The following is a 21,969-nucleotide window of genomic DNA, read 5'->3' as shown; positions in this document are numbered from 1 at the left end:
TATATGAATGTTCATAGTAGCACTATTCACAATACCCAAAAAGTAGAAACATCCTAAATGTCCTTTAACAGATGAATGGATAAACAAATTGTGATACATACACACAGTGGAATATTATTCAAATGTGGATGAACCCTGAACCAGACACAAAAGGCCACATATCATATGATTTCTTTTTTTTTTTCATTTTTATTTTATATTGGTATATGATTTCATTTGTATGAAATATCTAGATAGATCCATAGAGACAGAAAGCACGTTGTTGGTTGCCAGCAGCTGGGTTGGGGGAATGACTGACTGCTTAATGGGTACAAGGTGGGTTTTCTTGTTTTTGTTTTTGTTTTAGAGTGATGAAAATATTTTGGTACTAGGTAGAGGTGGTAGTTATGCAACACTATGAGCGTAGTAAATGCCACTGAACTGGACACTTTAAAATGGTTATTTTATGTTATTTGAGTTTCACCTCAATTTAAAAAGGGAATAAAGAATATATGGTCAGTTCTCATTATTTGCAAATTTTGTATTTGCAAATTTGCATGCTCACTAAAACTTACTTGTAACCCCATAATCAGTACTTAATGGTGCTTTTGCAGTCATCTGTGGTTATGCGCAGTGCAGCAAAAAACTTGAGTCACCCCGTGTACATGTTCCCAGCTGAGGTCAAACAAAGTAATGCTCTGCCTTTTTGTTTCAGCTTTCATATGTGTCCTTTGCTTTGTTTATTTAGTGCCATGTTTTTAGAATTTTTGTGCTTTATCTTGGTGATTGCTGTCCCTCTTCCCCCCACCCCATGTAGTATTGACGTGCTGTCTAGTGTTCTTAAACATAAAAAGGCTGTAATGTGCCTTAAGGAGAAAATATGTGTGTGAGATAAGCTTTCTTCAGGCTTGAGTTGGCCATGAGTTCATTGTTAATTAATCAAGGATATATATAGAGAAAGAATGAATCAAATATATATATAGATATATCAAATATGTATGGAAGGAGGGGAGAGAGAAAAAGGTGTCTCTAAAAAAAAACACACATAAAATAAGGTTATGTATTGATTGGTTTAAAAAAAAACTTGTGACCAGAGGATCATAGGAACCTAACCCTGTATTTCCCGTAGGAGTAATAGGTCACTATTCACTGATTCTTTGTTCATGGCAACTTTATAGAACATAACTCTCACAATTAGTGAGAATCAGTCATATATGTTACAGTAGTAGGCTATGAAAAAGAAACTATGTGTTGTAAGGAAGGCATCCTAAAGGGGGTGGCATTTGAGATGGGTTTTGAAAAGTGAATAATAATAGTTCATTGTATACATGAGCAGGCAGAGGCATCACTCAGAGTGAGTAAATTGTGTGGTCAGAAATACAGACATGTGAAATAACAATGTGAGCTTGGGGAACCAGAAACAGTTACGGTGTTTTCTAACCAAGGAATTTATAATGTTTTGCCCATGTTTATTAACATTCATATATCTCTAGGAAAAATGAAATATTCAAAGGTGCAGGAAATTTACCGTATATTTAAATTTTTTTCTTAGGGAAATTTTCAAACATAGAAAGTACAGAGGGTAGTATAATCAACCCATAGGTACCTGTCACTTAGATTCAACAACTATCAACACGTGGCCAATCTTATTTCATCTATAACCTTCTTACTTCTTCTCCTCACCCCAGATTGTTTTAAAGCCAATTTAAAGCAATTTTAAAGACACGTCTGTATGTGTCTCCAAAAGATAAGTACTTTAAAAAAAAAACAATAGTAGTACCAGTAATAACAATAATTTAAAAATATTACAGTAATTTCTTTTTTTTTTTTTTTTAAAGATCTTATGTGGCCAATTTACTAGTTTTTTTTTTTAATTAATTAATTTTTGGCTGTGTTAGGTCTTCGTTTCTGTGAGGGCTTTCTCTAGTTGCGGCAAGTGGGGGCCACTCTTCATCGCGGTGCACGGGCCTCTCACTATCATGGCCTTTCTTGTTGCGGAGCACAGGCTCCAGTCGTGCAGGCTCAGTAGTTGTGGCTCACGGGCCCAGTTGCTCCACGGCATGTGGGATCTTCCCAGACCAGGGCTCGAACCCGTGTCCCCTGCATTGGCAGGCAGATTCTCAACCACTGCACCACCAGGGAAGCCCTACAGTAATTTCTTAATAGCAAATATCTAGGCATCGTTCAAATTTCCCTATCTAAAATATATTGTTTACAGTTGATTTGTTCAAATCAACCTCCAGAAATGGTCACACGCTATGTTTGATATCTCTTCAGTTTTTCTTTATGGGTTTTTCTTCTCTCTTTTTCTTCTTGCCAGTTTTTCCTTGCCATTAAGCAAGACAAGTTTTATGCCTTGTTTCACATCTCTCAGCCCACCTTTTACCTTTTGCTCAGATTATTGCTGCAGCATTTAGCAGGATAGAGATACAGCCTGACAGGAAAGACCCTCAGCTACACTATGTATCTCTTGTTTCTGCTATAGAGCATCTCTGCTGCTATAGCATGGGTCCCCTTCGGGAGCCTCCTCAACCGTGTTGGCACATGCGCACATATAGAGGTATAAAGGACTTTACTCTTTGTTGAGATTTGGTGCATAAATACTCTCCTCTCCACTGTCTTGGATGGTCAATTCTGAGGATACAAACTACATGGTTTCTTGGGTGGGCTAAGGGATATTGAGCCCTAGTTTTCTACAGCAGTAATCAGCTCAGTGACACACCCTTGAACTGGCTTTCCTTCCTTTCCTGTTTCACTTTTCCTGGTCCTCCTGCACTGACTCTACTTTTTAAGAAACTCAAACTGTACATCATTTATTCGTAAAAGAATGTAAGTCATTTATATTCTAGAGTTTACCACATTTTGGATTTTACTGATTGTATCTCCATGGTGTTATTTAATACGTTCCTCTATCCTTTGTATTTCCGCCATGTAGAAAATATGTACAAAGCAGCTGAAAGAGAATATACCAAAATGTTAACTCTCTGAATGTTGAAATTATGAGGAATTATTTTATTCTTCTTTGAATGTTCCTGTTCCTTTATTTTCTAATAAACTGCACATGCATTCATTCAACAAGTATTGATCAATTAGCTCTGCTATGGGTTAGACACTATTTTATGTGCAGGGCATGCAGGAATGAATAAAACAGACACAAATTTCTTCCTTTATAGAGTATAACATCTTTTATAATCAGAAAGAAGGTATATAAAGTTTCCGTTAATTGTATTGAATTTTAGATTTTTAGCCTTTTGAATTAGTTTTAGCACCTTGTTTTGTGACATGTGGAAGGAAAGATTAAAGAAGACATGTGTAAGACAGAAAAAAGGATTGCAAGATATATTCCTGGGTTTTATGATGGCAAAATATTTTGTACTTGTCAAATTATTTCTAAAACCAGATGAAATCTAATATGTAACAGTAACTTTAAATAAAACTGTACTTTGCTTCCAGTGTGACAGTGAAAATGAAGCAACACTTTAGGTAGTTTACTAAAGATTATCTGGTCATTTAAGGAAGTTCTTTCTTTTTTTTCCTTTGGAAATCATTATATACGCTAATTGCTTACACACATTTTTGCATTTAACTTTGTAATTTTGTTTTTTTAATTATTGAAAGACCTGCCACATGGACAGAATAGTTACTAAATGTCTAATATGCCAAGCACATTTCTGGTTTTCATAAAAAGCCAGAATAATGAATGATTGCTTTTCTTTTAAGATAATAATCATGAGGGAAAATTGTAGTATATTAAAATGAGATTTAATGGAAAATTTGGCTTCATTTTTGTTTGCTCATGAACACAAATTTCCACAAATGTTGATGTAGCAGAAGTAAAAATATGTATTATTCCAATGTGGGTTGAAATAAAGAAAAGAGTGAGGCTGTAATTCAAATTGTAATTTGAATTTCTATCATCAGATGTCTGGACTCTAGCCAGTAGCTCATATTTCAACTTTGTTTTGTCATGTCTTTCACACATACCATATCCCAGGATACCTAACAGATCTAAACTTGTAAGTTTTAGTTTTAGAACAGTTCAAAAATAATCACAAAGCCCTAAAATTAAGCAGTTTTTAAATGAGTGGAGTGCTGATGAATTTCAGTAACAAGCTGATTAAGAATAATTTTGTACTGAATACCAAAAGAATTTAGAGTAGCCATATAGGTAAGTAAGAAGAACATTAAAAGGAAAAAATATGTAGAGTGTATGACTGGAATACATCTCATCTCCCTTTCTGTGCAATCTTAGTATCATCAAAACCTCTGGGTATAGTGGATAAGGCAGTTGCTTCAAGCTCTGGGTCGTGCTGCTTGTAGTAACCAGTTTTGCATAGCTAGCCAATGACTTGGAGAAGCAGCAGCGTGGGGAGAGTTTTTAAAGTACCATATAGAAAAACTTGAGCTTTTGTCAGAGCAAAGCATACTTGAGCTTTCGTCAGAGCAAAGAGGATCTCTCTTTCCTTTCCACCATATCCCACTGGCTGACCTATTCATCTTGATCTGATTTTGTCTACATGGAAGACAAAAAGGATGTGAAAAGGGGAAACACAGATCATACTGTGATTTACTTGTCCTGGACTCCATATTCTCTCTAGGATAAGAGTCATGCCGTTAATGATACCCTTACCTAGAGCACTTTTAGTTTGAGACACATAATTTTACACTCGATTGTATACAATGATTTTGGTTCAAGGTGGTGTTGTAGGAGGATCCTGAACTCACCTCCTCCAACAGACACACCAAATCTACAACTATATATGGAACAATAAGAAACCCCAGAACTAGATGAGCAACTCCTACACATCAGGCAAATGAGGAAAAACCCACACCGAAACAGATGGAAGAGGCTGAGACACAATTTCACCATAAACTCTACCCCTGGCACAGTAACCAGTGGTTAGGAGGGAACTCACAGACCTGAACTTCTACCTGAGAAGCGCGTGCTTTGAACCTCAATCTGGCATGCCAGCTTTTGAGACCTACACCTGAGAGATGAGCCCCCAGAGCATCTAGGTTTGAAAGCTAAAGAGGCTTCCATCTACAAGACCCACAAGGCTATAGTGAACTGGGGAGCATTTCTTAGAGTGCTCATGCCCGGCTGCCCCACAGGGCCCAGTGCAAAGGCAGCTGAATGAAAAGTGCCCAGTCTTTCTGTGAAAGAGACCTATTTGCTTATCTTAAAGCATTGGCCTGAGGGGCAGACATCTAATTTAACACATATCTAGGGGCCTACTGAAATATTCTCCAAAGACAGGCTGGTGGGCTCTGTAACAAACAGAGAAACCATTCTTAACTGGCTACCACCACCAGGGCACAGCACAGAGACAGCAGACTGAAAGACATCTCCAGTGTTTCTGTGAAAGAGGCCCATTTGCTTGCCTTGAGCCTTTGGCCTAAGGGGCAGGCTTCTGGTGTAAAACACATCTGAATGCCTACTGAAATACTCTCCAAAGCCTGCAGAGGCCAGTGGGAGCCATCTTTGCGTATCTTTCTGCCTTGCTTGAGGTCACTGGTATCTCCCAGAAGGGAATTTGTGTACATGTCTGGCGTCCTGACTTTTGCAGCTGGCGCCCAGGACACATCCCTTGATCACTTGAGTCTGGTGGCCTCTGGGGCTTACGTTCTCAGGTCTCATAGGACTGTAACAAATGGAGAAGCAAGTCTTAACTGGTTATCCCATTCCCAGGGCACAGCACAGATAACCAGCATGAAATATACCCCAGTTGTTCTATAAGAGAGGCTTATTAACTTATCTTTATAGCTGTGGCCTGAGGGGCAGGCTTCTAATTAAACACATAACTATGGTCTGGCTACAATCCTCTCCAGAGACTGGGAAGGCCAGTGAGCATCATTTTTGTGCCCTCCCTCTGCCCTGACCCAGGTTGCTGGTATCTATGAAAAAGGAGCTTGTGTATATGTCTGGCTCCCCAGCTTTTGTGGCTGCCACCCAGAGGACACATCCCTTAATAGCTTGGCTCTGGTGACCAGTGGGGCTTGTGTTCATGGATTCGATAGGTGGTAGCAAACAAAGTAACAGTTCTTAACTGGCTATCACCTCAGGGCTCAGTGTAGAGGAATCAACACTCATCTCCCAGCCTTCTCCTGAAAGAAGTTTATTTGCATACTTTAAAAACTGCTGCCTGAGGGTCTGGCTTCCAGTCAGCCTGAATCTAGGTGCTGACTGAAATCCTCCCCTTTGGGACACTGATGGTTCTTGGCACTACTGGGAGCCTCTAAGAGTAAAGTAGGAGCCTCAACTACTGGGAGCCTCCAAGAATAAAGTAGGTTACTTGGACAATCACAAAGGCTTGAGGGACAACCAAGAGCTAGGGCAGGGTTGAATGATAAGGTTCAGCTTCCCCAAGAGGCCACTCCTTCAAGACTGGGAGAGGTGGCTGTTTTATCTAATGCATAGAAACCAACTCAGTTACAAAAAGTGAAGAAATAGAGGAATATGTTTCAAACAAAAGAACAAGATAAAACCTCAAAAAAAGACCTTAATAAAATTGAGATGAGTGACTTACTTGATAAAGAGTTCAAAATAACGGTTATAAAAATGCTTAGCAAGCTCACAGGAACAATGCATGAATAAAGTGAGAATTTCAACAGAGAGATAGAAAATACATGAAAGTACCAAATAGAAGCCACAGAATGGAAAAACAATAACTGAACTGAAAAATACAGTAGAGAGGTTCAGTAGCAGACTAGATGAAGTGAAAGAAAGGATCAGTGAACTTGAGGACAGTGGAACTTACCCAGTCAGAGCAGCAAAAAGAAAAAAAGAATGAAAAAGAGTGAAGATAGCTTAAGGGACTTATGGGAAAACATCAACAGACCAACAACAGTCACATTATGGGGGTTCCAGAAGGAGAAAAGAGAAAGGGGCAGAAAACTTACTTGAAGAAATAATGTCTGAAAACTTCCCTAACCTGGGGAAGGAAACAGATGTCCAGATCCAGGAGCCCAGGAAATTCCAAGAAAGATGAACCCAAAGAGACCCACACCAAGACACATAATTAACGTGTTAAAAGTTAAAGACAAGGAGAGACTCCTTGCAAGCAAGAAGAGGCAAACAACTTGTTACATACAAGGGAACCCCTATAAGACTATCACCAGATTTTTCAGCAGGAACTTTGAAAGCCAGAGGGAGTGGCATGGTATGTTCAAAGTACTGAAAGAAAAAAATGCCAGCCAAGAATACTTTACCCAGCAAAGTTGCCCTTCAGAATTGAAGGAGAGAGAGTTTTCCATACAAGCAAAAGCTAAAGGAATTTTTCATCACTAGACTAGCCTTACAAGAAATGTGAAAGGGACTTCTTTAAGCTGAAATGAAAGGGCACTATTAAGTAACAAGAAACATATGAAAGTATATACTATGAATGTATTTTTGAAACATTTTTGTTCTAATGTTTTCGCCCCAACAAGGTAAGTTCCTTCCATACAAGAACCTTGTCTTCTACTTTTATTTTATTAAAAAAAATTTTTTTATTGGAGTAAAATTACTTTACAATATTGTGTTACTTTCTGCTGTACAATGAAGTGAATCACCTATATGTATACCTATATCCCCTCCCTCTTGGACCTCCCTCCAACCCCCCCCATCCCACCCATCTAGGTCGTCACAGAGCGCCGAGCTGCGCTCCCTGTGCTCTACGGCAGGTTCCCACTAGCTGTCTATTTTGCACATGGTAGTGTATTTATGTCAAACCTAATCTCCCAATTCGTCCCACCCTCCCCTTCCCCCCCTGTGTCTACATGTCTGTTCTCTACGTCTGCGTCTCTATTCCTGCCCTACAAATAGGTTCATCTATACCATTTTAGCGTCTCTATTCCTGCCCTACAAATAGGTTCATCTATACCATTTTATTCCACATATATATGTTAATACACGATATTTGTTTTTCTCTTTCTGGCTTACTTCAGTCTGTATGACAGACTCTAGGTCCATCCACATCTCTACAGATGACCCAATTTTGTTCCTTTTTATGGCTGAGTAGTATTCCATTGTATATATATACCACATCTTTTTTATCCACTCATCTATCGTTAGGTTGTTTCCGTGTCTTGGCTATTGTAAATAGTGCTGCAGTGAACATTGGGGTGCATGTATCCTTTTATTTTAATTTCCTGCAGTGATGCTGAGTATAGAGCAGGTGTTGGTCAGCTACAATGAACTTCCCTGTTTCTGCATGGCCCATGAGCAGAGAATATTTTTTACATTAAAAAAAATAAATCACATGAGGAATATTTTGTGCTGCCTGAAAATTATATGAAACTCAAATTTCAGTGTCCATAAAAAGAGTTTTATTGGAACACAAGCACACTCATTCATTATGTATTGTCCATGGCAGCTTTTGTACTATGATAGCAGAGTTGAGGAGTTCCAATAGAGACTATAAGTGGCCCACAAAGCCTAAAATATTTACTATCTGGCCTTTTACAGAAAAATATTTGCTGACTTCTTGTGGAATAATAAGAAACAAGGGTTTCTTATAGTAAGAAATAAGGGTCTCTGCCCCTGGTTCCTGACACCACTGTCCTTAATTTGGTGTTTATCATTCTTTTTTATTTATTTATTTATTTTTATTTTTGGCTACATTGGGTCTTCGTTGCTCCGTGCGGGCTTTCTCTAGTTGCAGTGAGCGGGGGCTACTTTTCATTGTGGTGCTCAGGCTTCTCTTGTTGCGGAGCACGGGCTCTAGCCACATGGGCTTCAGTAGTTGTGGCACAGGGGCTTCAGTAGTTGTGGCTCATGGGCTCTAGAGCGCAGGCTCAGTAGTTGTGGTGCACGGGCTTAGTTGCTCCCTGGCATGTGGGATCTTCCTGGACCAGGGCTCGAACCCATGTCCTCTGCATTGGCAGGTGGATTCTTAACCACTGTGCCACCAGGGAAGTCCCTGGTGTTTATCATTCTTGATGAAGACTATAACATTCATGTATATCCATTGTCCTTCCCTAGGGAATGATTTTATTCATCTCCTAGCATTGAGTTTGGACCTAACCATGTGATTTCCTCTGACCAATGAAATGTGAGCAGAAATTATATACATTATGTTCAAGCAAAAGCTTTAATAGTCAGTTTGTGGTTTGCTGTGTTCTCTTTTACCTCTGCCATGTTCCAAATAGAGGTTGCTGCCCTGTCAGCCTGGATCCCAGATTCAATACCATGTGAAGCAGAGCTGTAGCCAGTATGATAGATAGGTAGCATGAGCACTATATAAACCTTCCTTGCTGTAAGCCACTGAGATTTTAAAGCTGTTACTGTAGCAGAATTTAGCCTTTTCGAGCTGCTACATTTCCCATGCTTTTTTTATTTGTTAAATATTATGTTTATATGTGTGTGTTTGTTGACACAAGTAGCTGTTGTTCTCTTATTTTCACTGCTATATGGTTGTGTATATCAGTTGTTTAAACTTGTATAAATATGCCAGTATTTAATTTACCCATGTTCACGTAGATGAACATTTCCAATTTTGTCAGTCAGCTATTGCTGTATAACAAACAGCCATATAAAATGTCAGTGGCATAAAACACAAGCATTTATTTACCTCATGCATCTTCAGGTCACAAAGGGTGTGCTCTGTTGATCTCAGCTGGCCTTGCTTAGATAGGCTAGGGGCTGGCTAATCTAGGCTAGGTCATCTCTGCTTGATGGTTTTGTCAGATTTGTTAGTTTGTTCTATATGTTTCTCATCCTTTTTAGACGAAAGGGCTATCTGGGATATTATCCTCTCATACTGTTGGCAGAGGTGCAAGAAAGCAAGCCAACGTCAGAAGTCCATTTTAAGGATCTAGTCATGTCATAATTGCCAGTATCCCATTGGCCAAAGCAAATCACATGGCTAAGCCCAAAGTTAAGGGATTTTCCACAGAGGTCAAGGAGGAGGAAGTGAAGATTTGAGAACAAAAATCTAATATGCCAGTGTTTTTTCTGTTGTAAACCATACTGAAGTGAACATTCTTCTGTATGTCTCCTGGTGCGTATTTACAAAAAGTTATTTTCAAAATATATACCTGGAAGTTGGACTTGCTGGCCCGTAGGATACCCTCTTCAAATTTGCTAAACATTGCCAAATTGATTCCCAGAGTGGATAAAATAATTTATTTTTTCTCCAAGAATGTATGAGTTTCCTCCTTGCATTCCTGCCAAGACATGGTATTATCAGACTTAAATTTTTAGCAATCTGATGGAAATTATTGTATCTGGTTTTGTTTTGCATTTCATTAGTAACTAGTAAGGCTTATCTCCAAATGTTTATTGGCTGTTCACATTGCCATGTGTATGAATTGCCTATTTATCTTCTCTACTCACTTTTCTATTTGATTTCTTTTTGATTAGTAAAAGTATTATGTGTATTCTCTATTGGAGTCTGCCATATATATTGCAGATATTTATTCCTAGTCTGTGGCCCATCTTTTTATTTTGTTTCTGATAATTTTTAATATACAGAAGCTGTCAGTATTCTCAAACATACCATTCTTCTCCTTGGTTGTTTGTACTGTCTGTTTCTTTTTACTGATTTATTAAGGTGTAATTAACATAGAATATCAGCATATATTTAAAGTGTTTGATGAGTTTTGATATACTAATCGCATGTATATGCTAGTGAAACCATAAGCACAATCAATATAATGAACGTATTCATCACCCTCTAGAATGGTTTCATACCCATTTGTAATCCTGCCTTCCCACTTTTTCCCAGGCAAGTCCCAGGCAGCCCATCTTTCTGTCTTCCATATCCTTACTGATTATCTGTTTCCCTTCTCTGTCAATTATTGAGAGAAGGGTGTCGATCTCTGACTTTATTTGTGGATTTGTCTATTTATCTTTTCCATTCTATCAGTTTTTGCTTCAAATATTTTGAAACTCTTATTAGGTGAATACACGCTTAGGGTTATTCTAGCTTCATGGTGAATTGACCCTCTTATCATTATATAATTGACCCTCTTTATCCTTGCTAATATTTTTTTTGCTCTAACGTCCACATAGTCTGATATTTATGTAGCCACTCAGTCTTTCTTTTGATTCATTTTTCATGATGTATCTTTTTCCATCGTGTTACTTTTAACCTACCTATATCATTGTATTTAAAATGGGTTTCTTATGGACAACATATAGTTGGATCTTGTTTTTTATCCAATGTGACAGTTTCTACCTTTTAATTAATGTGTTTAGGTGATTTATATTTAATGTAACTGTTGACATGTTTAAATTTAGGTCTACCATTTTATTATTTGTTTTCCCTTTTTTATGTTCTTCTTTTACCCCTTCCCTGCCTTCTTTTCAGATTATTTGAAGATTTTTTAATATTTCATTTTAATTGATTTTGGCAGGGGGGTTTGACGATATTTCTTTGCGTATCTTTAATTTAATGGTTGCTATTGGGATTATAATATACATAGTTAACTTTTCACAGTTGGCTGAGAATTTATAATTTTACCACTTCAAGGGGAATATAGATATCTAACCACTATAAAGATTTCTCCCCAGTTTATGGTGTAGTGTCATACGTATTACATCTACATATGTTGAAAACTCTGCCAGACATTGTTTTAAGTTTTTACTTCAACCATCAAAATAGTCTGTTATATATATATCTAGATATTAGCTACTTCTGTTGCTCTTTATTTATTCCTTAAGTTCCATACTTTCCTCTGGTACCATTTTCTTCCCCCTTGAAGGACAGAACATCTGTTAGAGCAGTTCTGATGGTGATGAATTCTCTAGGTTTTCCGTCATCTGAGAACATTTTTATTTTGTCTTCATTCTTGAAGAATATTTTCACTAAATAAAGAATTCTGGGTTGAAGTTCTTTTCTTTCAGCACTTTAAACTGGCTGCTTCAAAGATTTTTTTCTTTGTTTTTGGTTTTCAGCAGTTCAATTAAAAAAAATTTATCTCTCATACCTGATGAACTTGAACTGTACTTTTGCTGACTTACGTAAGCTGAAAATATAATTATTTTAATAAAATTTTAGGATATTCTTTGGGTACATTTTTTAGGATAAATTCTAGTATTAAACTGAAAAAATGAATCTCTAAATTTTTGAGAGACATCTGGGACTTCTTAAGTAAAATTGTATAGAGTTTCCATTTACCTAAGCTCTAATTTATAGATATCAGAATGACATATTTGATTGTTTCACTTTTGTCTTTTGGCAAAATGAGTAGCTATCATCTTTAAAATAAGCCTCCTTTTAGATATTCACTCTGAAGCTTAAACTGAGACTATTCTTATAGTATTTCTGCATGTTTACATTATTTTTGCCATGGATTCAAAAAGGCAACTGCCACCATTTAAAAAGATCGTTAGACTTAAAATCAGAAACAATCGTTTAATCCTTTTGAGCGTCAGCTTTCTCATTAATGAAAAGGGGGAGATAGTGTTAGCATTAAATGACTGTGAGAGTTCTTTGAAGAGAAGTCTGAGATTCATAGAAAGCACCCTAGGGAAAACAGCATAACATCCAGTGTTTCTAAGCTGGGACCCAAAGAATGAGGGTGGAGAAATGGAAGGATAGTCATTTGATTATATTTTCAAACTACACATGCTGTGTTTTTTCCTTTCTTTCTCCATACTCTCCCTCCCCCCCAATAATTTGGCTTATTAGAATCTCAAGAGGAGTAGTGAGTAAGGATAGCATGAATTCTTTCATCCATCCACACTTTCCATACTCCATCCCCAACCATGTTAAGAATTGATCTAATCCAACCATCTGCTTCATTTGACAGGTAAAGAAATCTAAATATAACAAGATGAAATAATCATTTCTTCCAACTTGAAATTATGAATCTCTTGGCCTACTTTATGTCTGTATTTGCTTCTATTTATTTATTTAGGCTGCTCTGGGTCTTCCTTGTGGCACGCGGGCTCTAGAGTACACGAGCTCAGTAGCTGCAGCGCACAGGCTTAGTTGCGGTATGTGGTATCTTAGTTCCCCGACCAGGAATCGAACCTTGGCCTCCTGCATTGGGAGCATTGAGTCTTAACCACTGGACCACCAGGGGAGTCCCTGTATTTGCTTTTAAATGAAGGAATTCTCACTACATGCCAGGCTGTCCTTACATGCCCCTCCTTCATTTGGCAGATGCACATGGTAAAATATTTTCCAAACTATAGTGAAGAGCTCTTAATGAAAAACACAGATCTGTTCCAATTTCTCCACCCTCCCAGTTATGTCACAGAAGCAATCACTTTAATATTTTTTAACTTTTGAGTTCTTCTGGATATTACGATAATAACTTGTAATGTAGCTAGTCTGAACTGAGATGTGCTATAATTGTAAAATACACACCAGATTTTGAAAACTTAGTGTAAAAAATAATGTGAAATATCTCAAGTTTTATATTGATTACATATTGAAATGATGCTATTTTGGATATATTCATTTAAATAAAATATATTATTAAAATTAATTTTACCTGTTTCTATTTGCTTTTTTTTTAACATCTTTTTTTTTTAAACATCTTTATTGGAGTATAATTGCTTTACAATGGTGTGTTAGTTTCTGCTTTATAACAAAGTGAATCAGTTGTACATATACATATGTTCCCATATCGCTTCCCTCTTGCGTCTCCCTCCCTCCCACCCTCCCTATCCCACCCCTCTAGGTGGTCACAAAGCACCGAGCTGATCTCCCTGTGCTATGCGGCTGCTTCCCACTAGCTATCTGTTTTACATTTGGTAGTGTATACGTGTCCATGCCACTCTCTCACCCTGTCACATCTTACCCCTCCCCCTCCCCATATCCTCAAGTCCATTCTCTAGTAGGTCTGTGTCTTTATTCCCGTCTTGCCACTAGGTTCTTCATGACCTTTTTTTTTTTTCCTTAGATTCCATATATATGTGTTAGCATACTGTATTTGTTTTTCTCTTTCTGACTTACTTCACTCTGTATGACAGACTCTAACTCCATCCACCTCACTACAAATACCTCCATTTCATTTCTTTTTATGGCTGAGTAATATTCCATTGTATATATGTGCCGCATCTTCTTTATCCATTCATCCGATGATGGACACTTAGGTTGCTTCCATGTCGTGGCTATTGTAAATAGAGCTGCAATGAACATTTTGGTACATGACTCTTTTTGAATTATGGTTTTCTCAGGGTATATGCCCAGTAGTGGGATTGCTGGGTCATATGGTAGTTCTATTTTTAGTGTTTTAAGGAACCTCCATACTGTTCTCCATAGTGGCTGTATCAACTTACATTCCCACCAACAGTGCAAGAGTGTTCCCTTTTCTCCACACCCTCTCCAGCATTTATTGTTTCTAGATTTTTTGATGATGGCCATTCTGACCGGTGTGAGATGATATCTCATTGTAGTTTTGATATGCATTTCTCTAATGATTAATGATGTTGAGCATTCTTTCATGTGTCTGTTGGCAATCTGTATATCTTCTTTGGAGAAATGTCTATTTAGGTCTTCTGCCCATTTTTGGATTGGGTTGTTTGTTTTTTTGTTATTGAGCTGCATGAGCTGCTTGTAAATCTTGGAGATTAATCCTTTGTCAGTTGCTTCATTTGCAAATATTTTCTCCCATTCTGAGGGTTGTCTTTTGGTCTTGTTTATGGTTTCCTTTGCTGTGCAAAAGCTTTTAAGTTTCATTAGGTCCCATTTGTTTATTTCTGTTTTTATTTCCATTTCTCTAGGAGCTGGGCCAAAAAGGATCTTGCTGTGATTTATGTCATAGAGTGTTCTCCCTATGTTTTCCTCTAAGAGTTTGATAGTGTCTGGCCTTACACTTAGGTCTTTAATCCATTTTGAGTTTATTTTTGTGTATGGTGTCAGGGAGTGTTCTAATTTCATACTTTTACATGTACCTGTCCAGTTTTCCCAGCACCACTTATTGAAGAGGCTGTCTTTTCTCCACTGTATATGCTTGCCTCCTTTATCAAAGATAAGGTGACCATATGTGCGTGGGTTTATCTCTGGGCTTTCTATCCTGTTCCATTGATCTATGTTTCTGTTTTTGTGCCAGTACCAAACTGTCTTGATTACTGTAGCTTTGTAATATAGTGTGAAGTCAGGGAGCCTGATTCCTCCAGCTCCGTTTTTCGTTCTCAAGATTGCTTTGGCTATTTGGGGTCTTTTGTGTTTCCATACAAATTGTGAAATTTTTTGTTCTAGTTCTGTGAAAAATGCCAGTAGTAGTTTGATAGAGATTGCATTGAATCTGTAGATTGCTTTGGGTAGTAGAGTCATTTTCACAATGTTGATTCTTCCAATCCAAGAACATTGTATATCTCTCCATCTATTTGTATCATCTTTAATTTCTTTCATCAGTGTCTTATAATTTTCTGCATACAGGTCTTTTGTCTCCTTAGGTAGGTTTATTCCTAGATATTTTATTCTTTTTGTTGCAATGGTAAACAGGAGTGTTTTCTTAATTTCACTTTCAGATTTTTAATCATTAGTGTATAGGAGTGCAAGAGATTTCTGTGCATTAATTTTGTATCCTGCTACTTTACCAAATTCATTGATTAGCTCTAGTAGTTTTCTGGTGGCAGTTTTAGGATTCTCTATGTATAGTATCATGTCATCTGCAAACAGTGACAGCTTTACTTCTTCTTTTCCGATTTGGATTCCTTTTATTTCTTTTTCTTCTCTGATTGCCGTGGCTAACACTTCCAAAACTATGTTGAATCATAGTGGTGAGAGTGGGCAACCTTGTCTTGTTCCTGATCTTAGTGGAAATGGTTTCAGTTTTTCACCATTGAGGACAATGTTGGCTGTGGGTTTGTCATATATGGCCTTTATTATGTTGAGGAAAGTTCCCTCTATGCCTACTTTCTGCAGGGCTTTTATCATAAATGGGTGTTGAATTTTGTCGAAAGCTTTCTCTGCATCTATTGAGATGATCATATGGTTTTTATCTTTCAGTTTGCTAATATGGTGTATCACGTTGATTGATTTGCATATATTGAAGAATCCTTGCATTCCTGGAATAAACCCCACTTGATCATGGTATATGATCCTTTTAATGTGCTGTTGGATTCTGTTTGCTAGTATTTTGTTGAGGATTTTTGCATCTATGTTCATCAGTGATATTGGCCTGTAGTTTTCTTTCTTTGTGACATCTTTGTCTGGTTTTGGTATCAGGGTGATGGTGGCCTCATAGAATGAGTTGGGGAGTGTTCCTCACTCTGCAATATTTTGGAAGAGTTTGAGAATGATAGGTGTTAGCTCTTCTCTAAATGTTTGATAGAATTCGCCTGTGAAGCCATCTGGTCCTGGGCTTTTGTTTGTTGGAAGATTTTTAATCACAGTTTCAATTTCAGTGCTTGTGATTGGTCTGTTCATATTTTCTATTTCTTCCTGGTTCAGTCTCGGCAGGTTGTGCATTTCTAAGAATCTGTCCATTTGTTCCAGGTTGTCCATTTTATTGGCATAGAGTTGCTTCTAGTAATCTCTCATGATCGTTTGTATTTCTGCAGTGTCAGTGGTTACTTCTCTTTTTTCATTTCTAATTCTATTGATTTGAGTCTTCTCCTTTTTTCTCTTGATGAGTCTGGCTAATGGTTTATCAATTTTGTTTATCTTCTCAAAGACCCAGCTTTTAGTTTTATTGATCTTTGCTATTGTCTCCTTCATTTCTTTTTCATTTATTTCTGATCTGATCTTTATGATTTCTTTCCTTCTGCTAGCTTTGGGGTTTTTTTGTTCTTCTTTCTCTAATTGCTTTAGGTGCAAGGTTAGGTTGTTTATTCGAGATGTTTCCTGTTTCTTGATGTAGGCTTGTATTGCTATAAACTTCCCTCTTAGAACTGCTTTTGCTGCATCCCATAGGTTTTGGGTCATCGTGTCTCCATTGTCATTTGTTTCTAGGTATTTTTTTATTTCCCCTTTGATTTCTACAGTGATCACTTCGTTATTAAGTAGTGTATTGTGTAGCCTGCATGTGTTTGTATTTTTTACAGATCTTTTCCTGTAATTGATATCTAGTCTCATAGCGTTGTGGTCGGAAAAGATACTTGATACGATTTCAATTTTCTTAAATTTACCAAGGCTTGATTTGTGACCCAAGATATGATCTATCCTGGAGAATGATCCATGAGCACTTAAGAAAAATGTGTATTCTGTTGTTTTTGGGTGGAATGTCCTATAAATACCAATTAAGTCCATCTTGTTTAATGTATCATGTTGGGTGCATAAATATTTACAATTGTTATACCTTCCTCTTGGATATATCCCTTGATCATTATATAGTGTCCTTCTTTGTCTCTTGTAATAGTCTTTATTTTAAAGTCTATTTTGTCTGATGTGAGAATTGCTACTCCAGCTTTCTTTTGATTTCCATTTGCATGGAATATCTTTTTCCATCCCCTCACTTTCAGTCTGTATGTATCTCTAGGTCTGAAGTGGATCTCTTGTAGACAGCATATATATGGGTCTTGTTTTTGTATCCATTCAGCCAGTTTGTGTCTTTTGGTGGGAGCATTTAATCCATTTACATTTAAGGTAATTATCGATATGTATGTTCCTATTCCCATTTTCTTAAATGTTTTGGGTTTGTTATTGTAGGTGTTTTCCTTCTCTTGTGTTTCTTGCCTAAAGAAGTTCCTTTAGCATTTGTTGTAAAGCTGGTTTGGTGGTGCTGAACTCTCTCAGCTTTTGTTTGTCTGTAAAGGTTTTAATTTCTCCATCAAATCTGAATGAGATCCTTGCTGGATAGAGTAATCTTGGTTGTACGTTTTTCTCCTTCATCACTTTAAGTATATCCTGCCACTCCCTTCTGGCTTGCAGAGTTTCTGCTGAAAGATCAGCTGTTAACCTTATGGGGATTCCCTTGTGTGTTATTTGTTGTTTTTCCCTTGATGCTTTTAATATGTTTTCTTTATATTTAATTTTTGATAGTTTGATTAATATGTGTCTTGGCGTGTTTCTCCTTGGATTTATCCTGTATGGGACTCTCTGTGCTTCCAGGACTTGATTAACTATTTCCTTTCCCATATTAGGGAAGTTTTCAACTATAATCTCTTCAAATATTTTCTCAGTCCCTTTCTTTTTCTCTTCTTCTTCTGGGACCCCTATAATTCGAATGTTGGTGTGTTTAATGTTGTCCCAGAGGTCTCTGAGACTGTCCTCAGTTCTTTTCATTCTTTTTTCTTTATTCTGCTCTGCAGTAGTTATTTCCACTATTTTATCTTCCAGGTCACTTATCTGTTCTTCTGCCTCAGTTATTCTGCTATTGATCCCATCTAGAGTATTTTTAATTTCATTTATTGTGTTTTTCATCGTTGCTTGGTTCCTCTTTAGTTCTTCTACATCCTTGTTAAATGTTTCTTGCATTTTGTCTATTCTATTTCCAAGATTTTGGATCATCTTTACTATCATTATTCTGAATTCTTTTTCAGGTAGACTGCCTATTTCCTCTTCATTTGTTAGGTCTGGTGTGTTTTGACCCTGCTCCTTCATCTGCTGTGTGTTTTTCTGTCTTCTCATTTTGCTTATCTTACTGTGTTTGGGGTCTCCTTTTCACAGGCTGCAGGTTCGTAGTTCCCGTTGTTTTTGGTATCTGTCCCCAGTGGCTAAGGTTGGTTCAGTGGGTTGTGTAGGCTTCCTGGTGGAGGGGACTAGTGCCTGTGTTCTGGTGGATGAGGCTGGATCTTGTCTTTCTGGTGGGCACGTCCATGTCTGGTGGTGTGTTTTGGGGTGTCTGTGGCCTTATTATGATTTTAGGCAGCCTCTCTGCTAATGGATGGGGCTGTGTTCCTGTCTTGCTAGTTGTTTGGCATAGGGTGTCCAGCACTGTAGCTTGCTGGTCATTGAGTGAAGCTGGATCTTGATGTTGAGATGGAGATCTCTGAGAGATTTTCACCGTTTGGTATTACGTGGAGCTGAGAGGTCTCTTGTGGACCAGCGTCCTGAAGTTGGCTCTTCCACCTTAGAGGCACAGCCCTGATGCCTGGCTGGAGCACCAAGAGCCTTTCATCCACACCAAGTACCTGGGGAGTTTCTTGCCTTTTGGGAGGTCTGACATCTTCTGCCAGCGTTCAGTGGGTGTTCTGTAGGAGCAGTTCCACGTGTAGATGTATTTCTAATGTATCTGTGGGAAGGAAGGTGATCTCCGCGTCTTACTCTTCCGCCATCTTGCCCCCGATCTTTTTTTTTAACATCTTTATTAGAGTATAATTGCTTTACAATGGTGTGTCAGTTTCTGCTTTATAACAAAGTGAATCAGTTATACATTCTATTTGCTTTCTTAAAAGTAGCTGTTTGAAATTTTTTTTTTTAGTAAATTTATTTATTTTATTTATTTATTTTTGGCTGTGTTAGGTCTTCGTTGCTGAGCGTGGGCTTTCTCTAGTTGCGGTGAGCGGGGGCTACTTTTCGTTGCAGTGAGTGGGCTTCTCATTGTGGTGGCTTCTCTCGTTGTGGAGCACAGGCTCTAGGCGTGTGGGCTTCAGTAGTTGCGGCACGTGGGCTCAGTAGTTGTGGCTCACGGGCTCTAGAGCGCAGGCTCAGTCGTTGTGGCACACGGACTTAGTTGCTCTGCAGTATGTGGGATCTTCCCGGACCAGGGATCGAACCCATGTCCCCTGCATCGGCAGGCGGGTTCTAAACCACTGCGCCACCGGGGAAGCCCCTAGAAAATTTTTAATTATACATGTGGCTTACATTTATTGCTCACATTATATTTCTGTTGGACAGTGTTGCTCTAATTAGTAAGCATATATTTCCCTTAGTTGATGTACCAAGTTTTACTCATGAGATATCTGATCCTAGACTAATTCTCATTTCTTTTTAAAGGACTAGGAAGGTTTTTTTCTGGGAACTCTGAGGATTTTCTTGTTCTTGGTATTCTGAAATTTTACAAGCATACAACTGGATTACAAGTAGGTTTTGTTCATTTTGATTAAATAAGTTCTTTTAATTTGTGTCACTCTTCAGCTCTGAGAAATTTTCTGGTAATACTTTTTGGATTATTTCTTATCTATTTCTGAATGAGAAAAGGTCTTGTATGACATAGGATCTTGTATTGAGTCTCTGTTTCTCTATAATTCTCTCTTCTATTTCCTGTTTTCCATCCTGTTGTCTTTTTGGCAGTGGTCCTGAGAGATAACCTTTTCCTAATCTTTTGACAGTATGTTAAGAAATAGGAGCTTCCCTGGTGGTGTCGTGGTTGAGAATCTGCCTGCCAATGCAGGGGACACGGGTTCGAGCCCTGGTCTGGGAAGATCCCACATGCCGCGGAGCAACTGGGCCCGTGAGCCACAATTACTGAGCCTGCGCGTCTGGAGCCTGTGCTCCGCAACAAGAGAGGCCGCGATAGTGAGAGGCCCGCGCACCGCGATGAAGAGTGGCCCCCGCTTGCCACAACTAGAGAAAGCCCTAGCACAGAAACGAAGACCCAACACAGCCATAAATAAATAAATAAATAAATAAATAAATAAATAAATAAATAAATAAATAAATAAGGATAAGCCCAACTTTAAAGAAAAAAGAAATAGGGGGGAGATAGGCAATCATAGTTTTAATTGTCTATAACTCTTTCTTGTTTTCTGTTCTCTTATCATAGAAACATGTTCTACCTTTATGACTGGTATCTTCTTGAGAATCTGTGAGGTTTCAAATTAGATTTGTTTTTAAATTTTCCTTTTTCCTGACTTATCTCTTTCTTTTTCAGTCAGTGGTTCATTTTGTTCAGGGCAGGCTTCTAGAAGGTGAAGCATATTTTAGATAAGGAGCCTGTGTAACCAAATGTGTAGAAGCAGAAATGCAAAAAGCTTTCTTTGGGAGCAGTGATAATCCTATCATTGTAATACTGTGGGCATAATGAGGTAAGGGTCTGAACTGGCATGAATAAAGTGAGAACTGAAAGAAAAGAACTGAGTAATTATGCAAGAAAAATAAGTGTAATTGGGAACTGATTTCTCCACTCTAAAAACTCCCACACCACCCTCTTATTGAACTCATTGTATCCTTCCTTGTAATATTATTATATGCATATGTCTTTCTTACTAAATTGTGACTCTTCAAGGAAGGGATTGTATGTTACTCATTCAATTTTTTTTTAGGTATTTATTGATCAACCACTGTTCAAGTACTGGGATAAAGCAGTCAGCAAAGACAGAAAATCCCAGCCCTCAGGAGCACTTAATATACTTGCTTTTATCTTTCACAGTGCTTAGGATTTCACAATGCTAGGGATTCCCAAGGTTAAATTTATTATTTAACCCATCTTTATTTTTATTTATTTATTTATTTATTTATTTATTTATTTATTTAATTTATTATTTATCTGGCTGTGCCAGAGCTTAGTTGTAGCATGCAGGATCTTCGTGCGGCATGTGGGATCTTTACTTGCAGCATGCAGGATCTTTAGTTGTGGAATGTGGGATCTAGTTCCCTGACCAGGGATCAAACCCTTGCCCCTGCACTGGGGGCATGGAGTCTTAGCCACTGGACCACCAGGGAAGTCCCTTAACCCACCTTTAAAAAGTAATATTAAGATGGTCTATTTATCTGTTTAGGTGCGTTGCAAAATGTCTTCTGATATTAAAGTCTTCTCTCTTTAACTTTATACAAAAAATTATTATGCATTCAGATTAAACTAATATCCCTCACCTTATTTAGAGGTAATATATATCATTTTGATGTAATGGAAAAGAGCATCACCTTGGGAAGAGTCCAGAGTTCCAGTTTGACTCTACTGTTGAATAGGTTTGCACATGAACTTTTACCCTCTTTATCTCAGAGCTTCATATTCTCATATATAAAGTAAAAGGTTGGTATCTTTTAGCACTGACACTTTGAGTCTGAAGGTGGGACAAAATTTTCATTTCTATGGACTTTGAATAATGTTGTGGCTAAACCGTCTAGTACATTTAATTGAATGATTGGAAACAAAACTGAGAGCTGTCAATTCATATGTTTCACCTGAGTTATAATCAGTGACTAAGTATTGCTTTTTTCTCTTTTACAGACTTGGGTCTGGATCAATATACAATAAAACGCTTTGATGGAAAGGTGAGTGAAC

The 21,969-nt window shown here is 37.8% G+C and overlaps 1 protein-coding gene across 1 annotated transcript in view; it reads left to right on the top strand.

The window, feature by feature from the left end:
- Positions 1-21,969, top strand: part of MICU1 (mitochondrial calcium uptake 1) — a 224,210-nt gene that overhangs the window by 58,791 nt on the left and 143,450 nt on the right. The window contains exon 5 of the mRNA XM_068547778.1: positions 21,916-21,959. Within this exon, the coding sequence (XP_068403879.1) occupies positions 21,916-21,959 (44 nt within the window). The remainder of the gene's footprint in view (positions 1-21,915; positions 21,960-21,969) is intronic.

Source organism: Eschrichtius robustus, chromosome 7 (assembly GCF_028021215.1).
Source record: "Eschrichtius robustus isolate mEscRob2 chromosome 7, mEscRob2.pri, whole genome shotgun sequence".
Classification (NCBI taxonomy): Eukaryota; Metazoa; Chordata; class Mammalia; order Artiodactyla; family Eschrichtiidae; genus Eschrichtius; species Eschrichtius robustus.
This window is presented reverse-complemented; position numbering and strand designations above follow the sequence as displayed.